The sequence below is a fragment of the Oncorhynchus gorbuscha genome, linkage group LG03 (assembly GCF_021184085.1).
Source record: "Oncorhynchus gorbuscha isolate QuinsamMale2020 ecotype Even-year linkage group LG03, OgorEven_v1.0, whole genome shotgun sequence".
Taxonomy (NCBI): Eukaryota; Metazoa; Chordata; class Actinopteri; order Salmoniformes; family Salmonidae; genus Oncorhynchus; species Oncorhynchus gorbuscha.
In genome coordinates, this window is record NC_060175.1 from 107,894,078 (window position 1) to 107,911,068 (window position 16,991).

Here is a 16,991-nt window from a genome sequence, read left to right on the forward strand (position 1 = left end):
CCACAGTGTGTCCCAGCTAGTAGACTATTGAGATACACCCACAGTGTGTCCCAGCTAGTAGACTATTGAGATACAGCCACAGTGTGTCCCAGCTAGTAGACTATTGAGATACACCCACAGTGTGTCCCAGCTAGTAGACTATTGAGATACAGCCACAGTGTGTCCCAGCTAGTAGACTATTGAGATACAGCCACAGTGTGTCCCAGCTAGTAGACTATTGAGATACAGCCACAGTGTGTCCCAGCTAGTAGACTATTGAGATACAGCCACAGTGTGTCCCAGCTCGTGAACTATTGAGATACAGCCACAGTGTGTCCCAGCTAGGAGACTATTGAGATACAGCCACAGTGTGTCCCAGCTAGGAGACTATTGAGATACAGCCACAGTGTGTCCCAGCTAGTAGACTATTGAGATACAGCCACAGTGTGTCCCAGCTAGGAGACTATTGAGATACAGCCACAGTGTGTCCCAGCTAGTAGACTATTGAGATACAGCCACAGTGTGTCCCAGCTAGTAGACTATTGAGATACAGCCACAGTGTGTCCCAGCTAGTAGACTATTGAGATACAGCCACAGTGTGGCCCGGCCAGCAACAGGTCCTGTGACACAGTTCCCATCCAAAATTAACCATATTTGGTAAGTAAAGACCCTACTGTGTATTCTACACCCCACTTTAGCTGAGACCGGTAGAAAAGTTCTCTCTACAGCCCAATATTCTCAAAGTACCAGTTGTCAACATTGTATTTAAATAAAAAAATGTTTTCATAAAATGCTTATTGCCTTTTCTTGTTGCCACAATAGAAGTGGACATTGATAAATATTCAATAGCTTTTTTTTGAATGAGTTATCCACGTTGCAATGTTTTGAAAATGCGGGCCTGTATTTTGAAGGTTTCCGCATTACCATATACGACCGTGACGTTATCATTCGTGCTGCTGGCGGAATACCGGTGGACGTTTAACACGGATGTCAACAAACTAGCGATTTGAACGATTTCCCCCCCATTAAATAACCCATAAGTAACGACTAAACGGTAAGTGGTTTTAGGTCACGTTATCCGAACACGATATAACGTAAGCGGCGTTAATATCTGAAAGGATGGTAATGTTGAGTAGTTAACGTTAGCTAGGAACACAGAAACACCAGTTTATTCTGGACAATATCCGCCGTGCTAAATTAGCTACTGTAGCTAACGACGTTGCCTGTGGCTTTCTGCCTTCGAAACCAGAGAACTAACAACCCCCCTGTCTCTCTCTCTCTCTGTCTCTGTCTCTGTCTCTGTCTGTCTTGTCTGTGTGTCTTGTCTGTCTTGTCTGTCTGTCTGTCTTGTCTGTGTGTCTGTCTGTCTGTCTGTCTTGTCTGTCTGTCTGTCTTGTCTGTCTTGTCTGTGTGTCTGTCTGTCTGTCTGTCTGTCTGTGTGGCATTTGTATATTTGTAACATCAATAGCCTTTCACTAGCGTCTGTCTGTGTGTCAGACAGTCTGCCGCTACTATGCCTTACCTGGGCGATGAACATACAGTGAGGGAGCTGAGGAGGGCTCTGTCCAACCCAAATGTCCAAGCTGACCACCTACGCTACAGAAACACCATCCACAGAGTCATCAGGTGTACACAACTATCACCGACTACACACACACACACACACACACACACACACACACACACACACACACACACACACACACACACACACACACACACACACACACACACACACACACACACACACACACACACACACACACACACACACACACGTTACCACTAACTATGCTACACACATGCACAATTACAACTGACTACACACACACTAATGTCTGTCTTTCTCCCTCTCTCTCTTTCTCCCTCTCTCTGCCTCTCTCTCTTTATCTATCTATCTATCTATCTCTCTCTCTCTCTCTCTCTCTCTCTCTCTCTCCCCATGTCTCTCTCTCTCTCTCCCCATGTCTCTCTCTCCCATGTCTCTCTCTCCCATGTCTCTCTCTCCCATGTCTCTCTCTCCCTCTGTCTCTCTCCCACCTCTCTCTCCCTCTCTCTCTTCTCTCCCACCTCTCTCTCTCTATCTCCCACCTCTCTCTCCCATGTCTCTCCCTCCCTCTCTATCTCTTTCTCCCTCCCTCTCTATCTCTCTCTCTCTTCTCTCCCACCTCTCTCTCTCTATCTCCCACCTCTCTCTCCCATGTCTCTCCCTCCCTCTCTATCTCTTTCTCCCTCCCTCTCTATCTCTCTCTCTTCTCTCCCACCTCTCTCTCCCTCCCTCTCTATCTCTTTCTCCCTCCCTCTCTATCTCTCTCTCTTCTCTCCCACCTCTCTCTCTCCCTCCCTCTCTATCTGTTTCTCCATCTCTATCTCTCTCTTCTCTCCCACCTCTCTCTCTCTCCCTCCCTCTCTATCTGTTTCTCCCTCCCTCTCTATCTCTCTCTCTTCTCTCCCACCTCTCTCTCTCTCCCTCCCTCTCTATCTGTTTCTCCATCTCTATCTCTCTCTTCTCTCCCACCTCCCTCTCTCTCCCTCCCTCTCTATCTGTTTCTCCATCTCTATCTCTCTCTTCTCTCCCACCTCCCTCTCTCTCCCTCCCTCTCTATCTGTTTCTCTCTCTCTATCTCTCTCTTCTCTCCCCTGCTCCCTTTCACGTTTCCCAGAGTGATGTCTCAAGGACAAGATGTATCTGGGTTGTACAGTGAGATGGTGAAGGCATGTGCAACGGTAGATATTGTCCAGAAGAAACTGGTGTATGTGTTTCTGTGTGCCTATGCCAGTCTGAACCCTGAGCTGTCTCTGCTGGTAATAAACACCCTGAGGAAAGACTGCTCGGATCACAACCCCATGGTTCGCAGCCTGGCCCTACGGAACATGTGCAACCTCAGGTGTGTGTGTGTAATGTGTAAGGTGTGTGTAACGTGTGTGTGTGTGATGTGTAACGTGTGTGTGTAATGTGTGTGTGTGTAATATGTAACGTGTGTGTGTGTGTGTGTGTGTGTGTGTGTGTGTGTGTGTGTGTGTGTGTGTGTGTGTGTGTGTGTGTGTGTGTGTGTGTGTGTGTGTGTGTGTGTGTGTGTGTGTGTGTGTGTGTGTGTGTAATGTGTGTGTGTGTGTAATGTGTGTGTGTGTGTAACGTGTGTGTGTGTAACGTGTGTGTGTGTAATGTGTAACGTGTGTGTGTGTGTGTGTGTGTGTGTGTGTGTGTGTGTGTGTGTAATGTGTGACGTGTGTGTGTGTGTAACGTGTGTGTGTGTGTGTGTAATATGTAATGTGTGTGTGTAATATCTAGTGTGTGTAATGTGTGTGTGTGTAATATCTAGTGTGTGTAATGTGTGTGTGTGTGTAATGTGTAACGTGTGTGTGTAATGTGTGTGTGTGTAACGTGTGTGTGTGTAATGTGTGTGTGTGTAATATCTAGTGTGTGTAATGTGTGTGTGTGTATGTGTGTGTGTGTGTAATATCTAGTGTGTGTAATGTGTGTGTGTGTGTGTAATATCTAGTGTGTGTAACGTGTGTGTGTGTGTAATATCTAGTGTGTGTAATGTGTTTGTGTGTGTGTGTGTAATATCTAGTGTGTGTAATGTGTGTGTGTGTGTGTGTAATATCTAGTGTGTGTAACGTGTGTGTGTGTGTTGCAGGCTCCCAGGTCTATCACAATATGTGCAGCAGCCTCTTACAGTGGGACTGAAGGACACGGCGGCGTGTGTTCGAAGAGTTGCTGTACTGGGCTGGGCCAAGATACACACATTACAACCGGACACAGAGACAGGTAGATATACACATTACTACCTAACACAGAGATGGGTAGATACACACATTATACACACATTATACACACATTACAACCTGACACAGAGATGGGTAGAGTGGCTGTACTGGGCTGGGCCAAGATACACACATTACAACCTGACACAGAGATGGGTAGATATACACATTACAACCTAACACAGAGATGGGTAGATATACACATTACAACCTGACACAGAGATAGGTAGATATACACATTACAACCTGACACAGAGATGGGTAGATATACACATTACAACCTGACACAGAGATAGGTAGATATACACATTACAACCTGACACAGAGATGGGTAGATATACACATTACAACCTGACACAGAGATGGGTAGATATACACATTATACACACATTACAACCTGACACAGAGATAGGTAGATATACACATTACAACCTAACACAGAGATAGGTAGATATACACATTACAACCTGACACAGAGATAGGTAGATATACACATTATACACACATTACAACCTGACACAGAGATAGGTAGATATACACATTACAACCTGACACAGAGATAGGTAGATATACACATTATACACACATTACAACCTGACACAGAGATAGGTAGATATACACATTACAACCTGACACAGAGATAGGTAGATATACACATTACAACCTAACACAGAGATAGGTAGATATACACATTACAACCTAACACAGAGATGGGTAGATACACACATTACAACCTGACACAGAGATAGGTAGATATACACATTACAACCTGACACAGAGACGGGTAGAGTGGCTGTACTGGGCTGGGCCAAGATACACACATTACAACCTAACACAGAGATGGGTAGATATACACATTACAACCTAACACAGAGATGGGTAGATATACACATTACAACCTAACACAGAGATGGGTAGATATACACATTACAACCTAACACAGAGATGGGTAGATACACACATTACAACCTAACACAAATAGGTAGGTACACACATTATACACACAGACATACACACACGTCCAAGGCACACTGTAAGTACCCCTCCTGTGTTCCAGATGTAGCTGTAGTGAATGAGTTGTATGGGTTGCTAAGGGACCCAGACCCGGTCGTCATGGTGAACTGTCTCCGGGCACTGGAGGAGATTCTACAAGAAGAAGGGGGTGTGGCTATCAACAAACCCATTGCTCACCACCTCCTCAACAGGTAGGTGTGTGTGGGGAGGGGGTGTGTGTGTGTGTGTGTGTGTGTGTAGTCTCACTCTTAAAATGACTCGTACTCAGTGTGTGGGTGTCTCTCTCTCTCTGTGTGCGTCTCTCTCTCTCTCTCTCTGTGTGCGTCTCTCTCTCTCTCTCTGTGTGCGTCTCTCTCTCTCTCTCTGTGTGCGTGTCTCTCTCTCTCTCTGTGTGCGTGTCTCTCTCTCTCTCTCTGTGTGCGTGTCTCTCTCTCTCTCTCTGTGTGCGTGTCTCTCTCTCTGTGTGCGTGTCTCTCTCTCTCTCTGTGTGCGTGTCTCTCTCTCTCTCTGTGTGTGCGTCTCTCTCTCTCTGTGTGTGCGTGTCTCTCTCTCTCTCTCTCTGTGTGCGTGTCTCTCTCTCTCTCTGTGTGTGCGTCTCTCTCTCTCTGTGTGTCTCTCTCTCTGTGTCTCTCTCTCTCTCTGTGTGTGCGTCTCTTTCTTTCTCTCTGTGTGTGTTTCAGGGCTTTATTGGCATGGGAAACATCCAGTGGGGCAAAAAAGTATTTAGTCAGCCACCAATTGTGCAAGTTCTCCCACTTAAAAGATGAGAGAGGCCTGTAATTTTCATCATAGGTACATTTCAACTATGACAGACAAAATTAGAAAAAGAATCCAGAAAATCACATTGTAGGATTTTTAATGAATTTATTTGCAAATGATGGTGGAAAATAAATCAAATCAAATCAAACCAAATGTATTTATATAGCCCTTCGTACATCAGCTGATATCTCAAAGTGTTGTACAGAAACCCAGCCTAAAACCCCAAACAGCAAGCAATGCAGGTGTAGAAGCACGGTGGCTAGGAAAAACTCCCTAGAAAGGCCAAAACCTAGGAAGAAACCTAGAGAGGAACCGGGCTATGTGGGGTGGCCAGTCCTCTTCTGGCTGTGCCGGGTAGAGATTATAACAGAACATGGCCAAGACGTTCAAATGTTCATAAATGACCAGCATGGTCAAATAATAATAAGGCAGAACAGTTGAAACTGGAGCAGCAGCACAGTCAGGTGGACTGGGGACATGAGTCCTCATGTCAGGTAGTCCTGGGACATGGTCCTAAGGCCCAGGCCAGTTGAAACTGGAGCAGCAGCATGGCCAGGTGGACTGGGGACAGCAAGGAGTCATCATGTCAGGTAGTCCTGGGGCATGGTCCTAGGGCTCAGGTCCTCCGAGAGAGAGAAAGAAAGAGAGAAGGAGAGAATTAGAGAACGCACACTTAGATTCACACAGGACACCGAATAGGACAGGAGAAGTACTCCAGATAAACAAACTGACCCTAGCCCCCGACACATAAACTACTGCAGCATAAATACTGGAGGCTGAGACAGGAGGGGTCAGGAGACACTGTGGCCCCATCCGAGGACACCCCGGACAGGGCCAAACAGGAAGGATATAACCCCACCCACTTTGCCAAAGCACAGCCCCCACACCACTAGAGGGAAATCTCCAACCACCAACTTACCATCCTGAGACAAGGCCGAGTATAGCCCACAAAGATCTCCGACACGGTACAACCCAAGGGGGGGGGGAGAAACAACAACCACCCAGGTGACGCACCCCCCAGGGACGGCACGAGAGAGCCCCAGCAAGCCAGTGACTCAGCCCCGTAACAGGGTTAGAGGCAGAGAATCCCAGTGGAAAGAGGGGAACCGGCCAGGCAGAGACAGCAAGGGCGGTTCGTTGCTCCAGAGCCTTTCCGTTCACCTTCCCACTCCTGGGCCAGACTACACTCAATCATATGACCCACTGAAGAGATGAGTCTTCAGTAAAGACTTAAAGGTTGAGACCGAGTTTGCGTCTCTGACATGGGTAGGCAGACCGTTCCATAAAAATGGAGCTCTATAGGAGAAAGCCCTGCCTCCAGCTGTTTGCTTAGAAATTCTAGGGACAATTAGGAGGCCTGCGTCTTGTGACCGTAGCGTACGTGTAGGTATGTACGGCAGGACCAAATCAGAGAGATAGGTAGGAGCAAGCCCATGTAATGCTTTGTAGGTTAGCAGTAAAACCTTGAAATCAGCCCTTGCTTTGACAGGAAGCCAGTGTAGAGAGGCTAGCACTGGAGTAATATGATCAAATTTTTTGGTTCTAGTCAGGATTCTAGCAGCCGTATTTAGCACTAACTGAAGTTTATTTAGTGCTTTATCCGGGTAGCCGGAAAATAGAGCATTGCAGTAGTCTAACCTAGAAGTGACAAAAGCATGGATGAATTTTTCTGCATCATTTTTGGACAGAAAGTTTCTGATTTTTGCAATGTTACGTAGATGGAAAAAAGCTGTCCTCGAAATGGTCTTGATATGTTCTTCAAAAGAGAGATCAGGGTCCAGAGTAACGCAGAGGTCCTTCACAGTTTTATTTGAGACGACTGTACAACCATTAAGATTAATTGTCAGATTCAACAGAAGATCTCTTTGTTTCTTGGGACCTAGAACAAGCATCTCTGTTTTGTCCGAGTTTAATAGTAGAAAGTTTGCAGCCATCCACTTCCTTATGTCTGAAACACATGCTTCTAGCGGGGCAATTTTGGGGCTTCACCATGTTTCATTGAAATGTACAGCTGTGTGTCATCCGCATAGCAGTGAAAGTTTACATTATGTTTTCGAATAACATCCCCAAGAGGTAAAATATATAGTGAAAACAATAGTGGTCCTAAAACAGAACCTTGAGGAACACCGAAATGTACAGTTGATTTGTCAGAGGACAAACCATTCTCAGAGACAAACTGATATCTTTCCGACAGATAAGACCTAAACCAGGCCAGAACATGTCCGTGTAGACCAATTTGGGTTTCCAATCTCTCCAAAAGAATGTGGTGATCGATGGTATCAAAAGCAGCACTAAGGTCTAGGAGCACGAGGACAGATGCAGAGCCTCGGTCCGATGCCATCAAAATGTCATTTACCACCTTCACAAGTGCCGTCTCAGTGCTATGATGGGGTCTAAAACCAGACTGAAGCATTTCGTATACATTGTTTGTCTTCAGGAAGGCAGTGAGTTGCTGCGCAACAGCCTTCTCTAAAATCTTTGAGAGGAATGGAAGATTCGATATAGGCCGATAGTTTTTTATATTTTCTGGGTCAAGGTTTGGCTTTTTCAAGAGAAGCTTTATTACTGCCACTTTTAGTGAGTTTGGTACACATCCAGTGGATAGAGAGCCGTTTATTATGTTCAACATAGGAGGGCCAAGCACAGGAAGCAGCTCTTTCAGTAGTTTAGTTGGAATAGGGTCCAGTATACAGCTTGAAGGTTTAGAGGCCATGATTATTTTCATCATTGTGTCAAGAGATATAGTACTAAAACACTTGAGCGTCTCTCTTGATCCTAGGTCCTGGCAGAGTTGTGCAGACTCAGGACAACTGAGGTTTGGAGGAATACGCAGGTTTAAAGAGGAGTCCGTAATTTGCTTTCTAATAATCATAATCTTTTCCTCAAAGAAGTTCATGAATTTATCACTGCTAAAGTGCAAGTCATCCTCTCTTGGGGAATGCTGCTTTTTAGTTAGCTTTGCCACAGTATCAAAAAGGAATTTCGGATTGTTCTTATTTTCCTCAATTAAGTTAGAAAAATAGGACGATCGAGCAGCAGTAAGGGCTCTTCGGTACTGCACGGTACCGTCCTTCCAAGCTAGTCGGAAGACTTCCAGTTTGGTGTGGCGCCATTTCCGTTCCAATTTTCTGGAAGCTTGCTTCAGAGCTCGGGTATTTTCTGTGTACCAGGGAGCTAGTTTCTTATGAGACATTTTTTTAGTTTTTAGGGGTGCAACTGCATCTAGGGTATTACGCAAGGTTAAATTGAGATCCTCAGTTAGGTGGTTAACGGATTTTTGTCCTCTGGCGTCCTTGGGTAGGCAGAGGGAGTCTGGAAGGGCATCAAGGAATCTTTGTGTTGTCTGTGAATTTATAGCACGACTTTTGATGTTCCTTGGTTGGGGTCTGAGCAGATTATTTGTTGCAATTGCAAACGTAATAAAATGGTGGTCCGATAGTCCAGGATTATGAGGATTATGAGGAAAAACATTAAGATCCACAACATTTATTCCATGGGACAAAACTAGGTCCAGCGTATGACTGTGAGAGTGAGTGGGTCCAGAGACATGTTGGACAAAACCCACTGAGTCGATGATGGCTCCGAAAGCCTTTTGGAGTGGGTCTGTGGACTTTTCCATGTGAATATTAAAGTCACCAAAGATTAGAATATTATCTGCAATGACTACAAGGTCTGATAGGAATTCAGGGAACTCAGTGAGAAACGCTGTATATGGCCCAGGAGGCCTGTAAACAGTAGCTATAAAAAGTGATTGAGTAGGCTGCATAGATTTCATGACTAGAAGCTCAAAAGACGAAAACGTCATTTTTTTTTTTGTAAATTGAAATTTGCTATCGTAAATGTTAGCAACACCTCCGCCTTTGCGGGATGCACGGGGATATGGTCACTAGTGTAGCCAGGAGGTGAGGCCTCATTTAACACAGTAAATTCATCAGGCTTAAGCCATGTTTCAGTCAGGCCAATCACATCAAGATTATGATCAGTGATTAGTTCATTGACTATAATTGCCTTTGAAGTAAGGGATCTAACATTAAGTAGCCCTATTTTGAGATGTGAGGTATCATGATCTCTTTCAGTAATGACAGGAATGGAGGTGGTCTTTATCCTAGTGAGATTGCTAAGGCGAACACCGCCATGTTTAGTTTTGCCCAACCTAGGTCGAGGCACAGACACGGTCTCAATGGTGATAGCTGAGCTGACTACACTAACTATGCTAGTGGCAGACTCCACTATGCTGGCAGGCTGGCTAATAGCCTGCTGCCTGGCCTGCACCCTATTTCATTGTGGAGCTAGAGGAGTTAGAGCCCTGTCTATAAAATAAGTATTTGGTCACCTACAAACAAGCAAGATTTCTGGCTCTCACAGACCTGTAACTTCTTCTTTAAGGGGCTCCTCTGTCCTCCACTCGTTACCTGTATTAATGGCACATGTTTGAACTTGTTAGTATTAGTATAAAAGACACCTGTCCACAACCTCAGTCACATTCCAAACTCCACTATGGCCAAGACCAAAGAGCTGTCAAAGGACACCAGAAACAAAATTGTAGACCTGCACCAGGCTGGGAAGACTGAATCTGCAATAGGTAAGCAGCTTGGTTTGAAGAAATCAACTGTGGGAGCAATTATTAGGAAATGGAAGACATACAAGACCACTGATAATCTCCCTCGATCTGGGGCTCCACGCAAGATCTCACCCAGTGGGGTCAAACTGATCACAAGAACGGTGAGCAAAAATCCCAGAACCACACCCCTCGTTTGACCTAGTGAATGACCTGCAGAGAGCTGGGACCAAAGTAACAAAGCCTACCATCAGTAACACACTACGCCGCCAGGGACTCAAATCCTGCAGTGCCAGACGTGTCTCTAACTCCCCCTGGTGGTGGTCTGGAGCCGTGACGCTGGGTACCTCTAACTCCCCCTGGTGGTGGTCTGGAGTAATGGAGCCGTGACACTGGGTTCCTCTAACTCCCTCTGGTGGTGGTCTGGAGTAATGGAGCCGTGACACTGGGTTCCTCTAACTCCCCCTGGTGGTGGTCTGGAGTAATGGAGCCGTGACACTGGGTTCCTCTAACTCCCCCTGGTGGTGGTCTGGAGTAATGGAGTCGTGACACTGGGTTCCTCTGACTCCCCCTGGTGGTGGTCTGGAGTAATGTAGCCGTGACACTGGGTTCCTCTAACTCCCCCTGGTGGTGGTCTGGAGTAATGGAGCCGTGACGCTGGGTTCCTCTAACTACCCCTGGTGGTGGTCTGGAGTAATGGAGCCGTGACACTGGGTTCCTCTAACTACCCCTGGTGGTGGTCTGGAGTAATGGAGCCGTGACACTGGGTTCCTCTCTCTAACTCCCCCTGGTGGTGGTCTGGAGTAATGGAGCCGTGACACTGGGTTCCTCTAACTCCCCTGGTGGTGGTCTGGAGTAATGGAGCCGTGACACTGGGTTCCTCTAACTCCCCCTGGTGGTGGTCTGGAGTAATGGAGCCGTGACGCTGGGTTCCTCTGACTCCCCCTGGTGGTGGTCTGGAGTAATGGAGCCGTGACACTGGGTTCCTCTGACTCCCCCTGGTGGTGGTCTGGAGTAATGGAGCCGTGACGCTGGGTTCCTCTGACTCCCCCTGGTGGTCTGGAGTAATGGAGCTGGAGTAATGGCGTGACACTGGGTTCCTCTAACTCCCCCTGGTGGTGGTCTGGAGTAATGGAGCCGTGACACTGGGTTCCTCTGACTCCCCCTGGTGGTGGTCTGGAGTAATGGAGCCGTGACGCTGGGTTCCTCTGACTCCCCCTGGTGGTGGTCTGGAGTAATGGAGCCGTGACGCTGGGTTCCTCTGACTCCCCCTGGTGGTGGTCTGGAGTAATGGAGCCGTGACGCTGGGTTCCTCTGACTCCCCCTGGTGGTGGTCTGGAGTAATGGAGCCGTGATGGCTTTCTATGGGAAACATATGTTTACATTCACAAAGCAAGTGAAATGCATGATAAAAAAAAGTGGAATAAACAATATAAAATGAACAGTAAACATTACTCACAAAAGTTCCAAAAGATATGAAAATAAATTTCTTTTCATAAATTTCTTGTTTCTCTCTCTCTCTCTCTGTATCTCTCTCTCTCTCTGTATCTCTCTCTCTCTCTCTCTCTCTCTCTCTCTCTCTCTCTCTCTCTCTGTATCTCTCTCTCTCTCTATCTCTCTCTGTATCTCTCCCTCTCTCTGTGTGTCTCTGTATCTCTCTCTGTGCTCCAGACTGAAGCTATGTGATGTGTGGGGCCAGTCTGAGGTGCTAGCGGTGCTCCAGCGGTATCGGCCTCGCAGCGAAGACGAGCTGTTCGACATACTATCTCTGTTAGACCCCGCCCTTCTCTCGCACCACGCCCCCGTCATGGCCGCCACGCTCCGCCTCTTCCTGTCCCTGTGTTCCACGCTGCCTGCCGTGTGTATGTCGGCACTTGAGAGAGCACGGGGCCCCCTCCTGGCTGCCGCCGGCAGCACCTCCCGGGAACTACGCTATGCAGCGCTATGTCACATCCAGGTGTGTTTTCTGTCATATTCTATTAGGTGGTGGGCCGTAGCAAGCTATCTTTCAGCTGTTCTAACATAATTGCAAAAGGGTTTTCTAATGTTCAATTAGCCTTTTAAAATGGATTAGCTAACACAACCTGCCATTGGAACACAGGAGTGATGGTTGCTGATAATGGGCCTCTGTACTCCTATGTAGATATTCCATTAAAAATCTGCCGTTTCCAGCTACAATAGTCATTTACAACATTAACAATGAGTACACTGTATTTCTGATCAATTTGATATTATTTCAATGGACAAATTGTTTTGCTTTTCTTTCAAAATCAAAGACATTTCTAAGTGACCACAAACTTTTGAACAGTAGTGTGTGTACATTTGAAGTTTAGGTTGTAGTCATTAAAACTTGTTTTTCAACCACTCCACAAATGTCATGTTAACAAACTATAGTTTTGGTAAGTCAGTTAGGACATCTACTTTGTGCATGACACAAGTCATTTTTCCAACAATTCTTTGCAGACCGATTATTTCACTTATAATTCACTGTATCACAATTCCAGCGGGTCAGACGTTTACATACACTAAGTTGACTGTGCCTTTAAACAGCTTGGAAAATTCCAGAAAATGATGTCATGGCTTTAGAAGCTTCTGATAGGCTAATAACATAATTTGGCTCAATTGGAGGTGTACCTGTGGATGTATTTCAAGGCCCACCTTCAAACTCAGTGCCTCTTGGCTTGACATCATGGGGAAATGTAAAGAAATCAGCCAAGACCTCAGAAAAAAGCAAACTGTAAACCAATCAAAACTGGTTTTCTGCCAATCACATTATCCGTACCTAAGGTAGTCGACAGTTGGTGACAACTCGAGAGAGAGATCTCCGTCTGACAAACTGCTATCAGGTAAAGTATTTTTAATATATTTGTAACCTAACTATTTAGTTATAGAAATGTGAATCAATCAATGATATAAAATGACTCCCAGAAACCTTAGTAATGTAGCTAGGAAGCTAGTCAATCTGTATGCTAGCTAGCAGGAGCAGATAGCTTCATCACTAGCCAATCTGTTGCTAGCTAGCAGGAGCAGATAGCTTCATCACTAGTCAATCTGTTGCTAGCTAGCAGGAGCAGATAGCTTCATCACTAGCCAATCTGTTGCTAGCTAGCAGGAGCAGATAGCTTCATCACTAGCTAGTATGTCATTCCTTGACAAGGAGCGTTTTAGCTATCAGTTTATTCCCAGTAATAATTGAAGACTACAAAAGTCTACAGGACAAGTTGTGTAAATCTGATACAGTCATCAAGGCAGGACCCACTAATATCATTCATACTGACTAACAGGAAATGCCACAGTATCCCTGTCTATAGGAATGCCACATTATCCCTGTCTATAGGAATGCCACATTATCCCTGTCTAGGAAATTCCACATTATCCCTGTCTATAGGAATGCCACATCCCTGTCTATAGGAATGCCACATTATCCCTGTCTATAGGAATGCCACAGTATCCCTGTCTAGGAATGCCACAGTATCCCTGTCTGTAGAAATGTCACATTATCCCTGTCTAGGAATGCCACATTATCCCTGTCTGTAGGAATGCCACATTATCCCTGTCTGTAGGAATGCCACATTATCCCTGTCTATAGGAATTCCACATTATCCCTGTCTATAGGCATTCCACATTATCCCTGTCTATAGGAATGCCACATTATCCCTGTCTAGGAATGCCACATTATCCCTGTCTAGGAATGCCACATTATCCCTGTCTAGGAATGCCACAGTAGCCCTGTCTAGGAATGCCACAGTAGCCCTGTCGCGGAATGCCACATTATCCCTGTCGCGGAATGCCACATTATCCCTGTCTGTAGAAATGCCACAGTATCCCTGTCTAGGTAATCCACATTATCCCTGTCTATAGGAATGCCACATCACAATACCCCATAACGACATCACAATACCCCATAATGACACATTTTTGCAAATATTTTGAAGATAAAAATTGAAAAAATAAATGTACATAATTATTCAGACCCTTTACTCAGTATTTTGTTGAAGCACCTTTAGCAGTGATTACAGACTCAAGTCTTCTTGGTTTCTCCCATTCTTCTCTGCAGATCCTCTCAAGCTGAACCTTCACCTCAAGGTGAACCTTCGCCCCAGTCTGAGGTCCTGAGAACTCTGGAGCAGATTTTCATCAAGAATCTCTCGGTACTTTGCTCCGTTTATCTTTCCCTTGATCCTGACTAGTCTCCCAGTCCCTGCCTCTGAAAAACATCCCCACAGCATGATGATGCTGCCACCACAACCATGCTTCACCGTAAGGATGGTGCCAGGTTTCCTCCAGACGTGATGCTTGGCTTTCAGGCCAAAGAGTTCAATCTTGGTTTCATCAGAACAGGGAATATTCTTTCTCATGGTCTTGAGTCCTTTCGGTGCCTTTTGGCAAACTCCAAGTGGGTTGTTATGTGCCTTTTACTGAGGAGTGGCTTCCATCTGGCCACTCTACCATAAAGTGCTGCAGAGATGGTTGTCCTTCTGGAAGGTTCTCCCATCTCCACAGAAGACCCCTGGAGCTCTGTCAGTGTGACCATCGGGTTCTTGTTCACCTCCTTGACCAAGGTCCTTCTCCTCTGATTGCTCAGTTTGGCCGGGCGCCCAGCTCTAGGAACAGTCTTGGTGGTTCCAAACTTCTTTCATTTAAGAATGACGGAGGCCACTGTGTTCTTGGGGACCTTCAATGCTGCAGAAATGTTTTGGTACCCTTCCCCAGATCTGTGCCTTGACACAATCCTGTCTCGGAGCTCTACGGACAATTCCTTCGACCTCATGGCTTGGTTTTTGCTCTGAAATGCACTGTCAACTGTTGGACCTTATATAGGCAGGTGTGTGCCTTTCCAAATCATGTCCAATCAGTTGAATTTACCACAGATGGACTCCAATCAAGTTGTAGAAACATCTCAAGGATGATCAATGGAAACAGGATGCAACTGAGCTGAATTTTGTGTCTCATAGCAAAGGGTCTGAATACTTATGTAAATAAGGTTCTTCTGCTTTTATTTTTTATAAATTTGCAAATGTTTATACAAACCTGTTTTCGCTTTGTCATTATGGGGTAGTGTATATAGATTGATGAGGAAAACAATTAATTCAATCCATTTTAGAATAAGGCTGTAACATAAACATGTTGAGAAAGGGGTCTGAATACTTTCTGAATGCGCTGTACATTGGTTTGTAGGTACTTCCTTTGCTATTTGTCTCTGTACTCAATAAATGGTCAAACAACATTTGTGGTGATGTGCTTTGTTTCTAATGTATATCAAATCAAATCAAATCAAATTTATTTATATAGCCCTTCGTACATCAGCTGATATCTCAAAGTGCTGTACAGAAACCCAGCCTAAAACCCCAAACAGCAAACAATGCAGGTGTAAAAGCATGGTGGCTAGGAAAAACTCCCTAGAAAGGCCAAAACCTAGGAAGAAACCTAGAGAGGAACCGGGCTATGTGGGGTGGCCAGTCCTCTTCTGGCTGTGCCGGGTAGAGATTATAACAGAACATGACCAAGATGTTCAAATGTTCATAAATGACCAGCATGGTCAAATAATAGTAAGGCAGAACAGTTGAAACTGGAGCAGCAGCACAGTCAGGTGGACTGGGGACAGCAAGGAGCCATCATGTCAGGTAGTCCTGGGGCACGGTCCTAGGGCTCAGGTCCTCCGAGAGAGAGAAAGAAAGAGAGAATTAGAGAGAGCATATGTGGGGTGGCCAGTCCTCTTCTGGCTGTGCCGGGTGGAGATTATAACAGAACGTGGCCAAGATGTTCAAATGTTCATAAATGACCAGCATGGTTGAATAATAGTAAGGCAGAACAGTTGAAACTGGAGCAGGAGCATGGCCAGGTGGACTGGGGACAGCAAGGAGTTCTCATGTCAGGTAGTCCTGGGACATGGTCCTAGGGCCCAGGCCAGTTGAAACTGGAGCATGAAACCTGCATGAAACATCATGAAACCTGATAAAACATCATGAAACCTGATAAAACATCATGAAACCTGATAAAACATCGATAAAACATCACGAAACCTGATAAAACATCGATAAAACATCATGAAAACTGATAAAACATCATGAAACCTGATAAAACATCATGAAACCTGATAAAACATCGATAAAACATCATGAAACCTGATAAAACATCATGAAACCTGATGAAACCTGATAAAACATCATGAAACCTGATGAAACCTGATAAAACATCATGAAACCTGATAAAACATCATGAAACCTGATAAAACATCATGAAACCTGATAAAACATCATGAAACCTGATGAAACATCATGAAACCTGATAAAACATCATGAAACCTGATAAAACATCATGAAACCTGATAAAACATCATGAAACCTGATAAAACATCATGAAACCTGATAAAACATCATGAAACCTGATAAAACATCGATAAAACATCATGAAACCTGATAAAACATCATGAAACCTGATAAAACATCATGAAACCTGATAAAACATCATGAAACCTGATAAAACATCATGAAACCTGATAAAACATCATGAAACCTGATAAAACATCGATAAAACATCATGAAACCTGATAAAACATCGATAAAACATCATGAAACCTGATAAAACATCATGAAACCTGATAAAACATCATGAAACCTGATAAAACATCATGAAACCTGATAAAACATCATGAAACCTGATAAAACATCGATAAAACATCATGAAACCTGATAAAACATCATGAAACCTGATAAAACATCATGAAACCTGATAAAACATCGATAAAACATCATGAAAACTGATAAAACATCACGAAACCTGATGAAACATCATGAAACCTGATAAAACATCATGAAACCTGATAAAACATCATGAAACCTGATGAAACATCATGAAACCTGATGAAACATCATGAAACATGTCTCACACAAGATTTTGGCACTGTCAACTT

At 44.8% G+C, this 16,991-nt stretch overlaps 1 protein-coding gene across 1 annotated transcript in view; it reads left to right on the top strand.

The window, feature by feature from the left end:
* The first annotated feature begins 927 nt into the window (after positions 1 to 927).
* ap4b1 (adaptor related protein complex 4 subunit beta 1) overlaps positions 928 to 16,991 on the top strand; it is a 32,717-nt gene continuing 16,653 nt past the window's right edge. The window contains exons 1-6 of the mRNA XM_046333506.1: positions 928 to 1,033; positions 1,448 to 1,605; positions 2,643 to 2,867; positions 3,621 to 3,751; positions 4,805 to 4,952; positions 11,750 to 12,035. Of these exons, the coding sequence (XP_046189462.1) occupies positions 1,493 to 1,605; positions 2,643 to 2,867; positions 3,621 to 3,751; positions 4,805 to 4,952; positions 11,750 to 12,035 (903 nt within the window). The 5' untranslated portion in view covers positions 928 to 1,033; positions 1,448 to 1,492. The remainder of the gene's footprint in view (positions 1,034 to 1,447; positions 1,606 to 2,642; positions 2,868 to 3,620; positions 3,752 to 4,804; positions 4,953 to 11,749; positions 12,036 to 16,991) is intronic.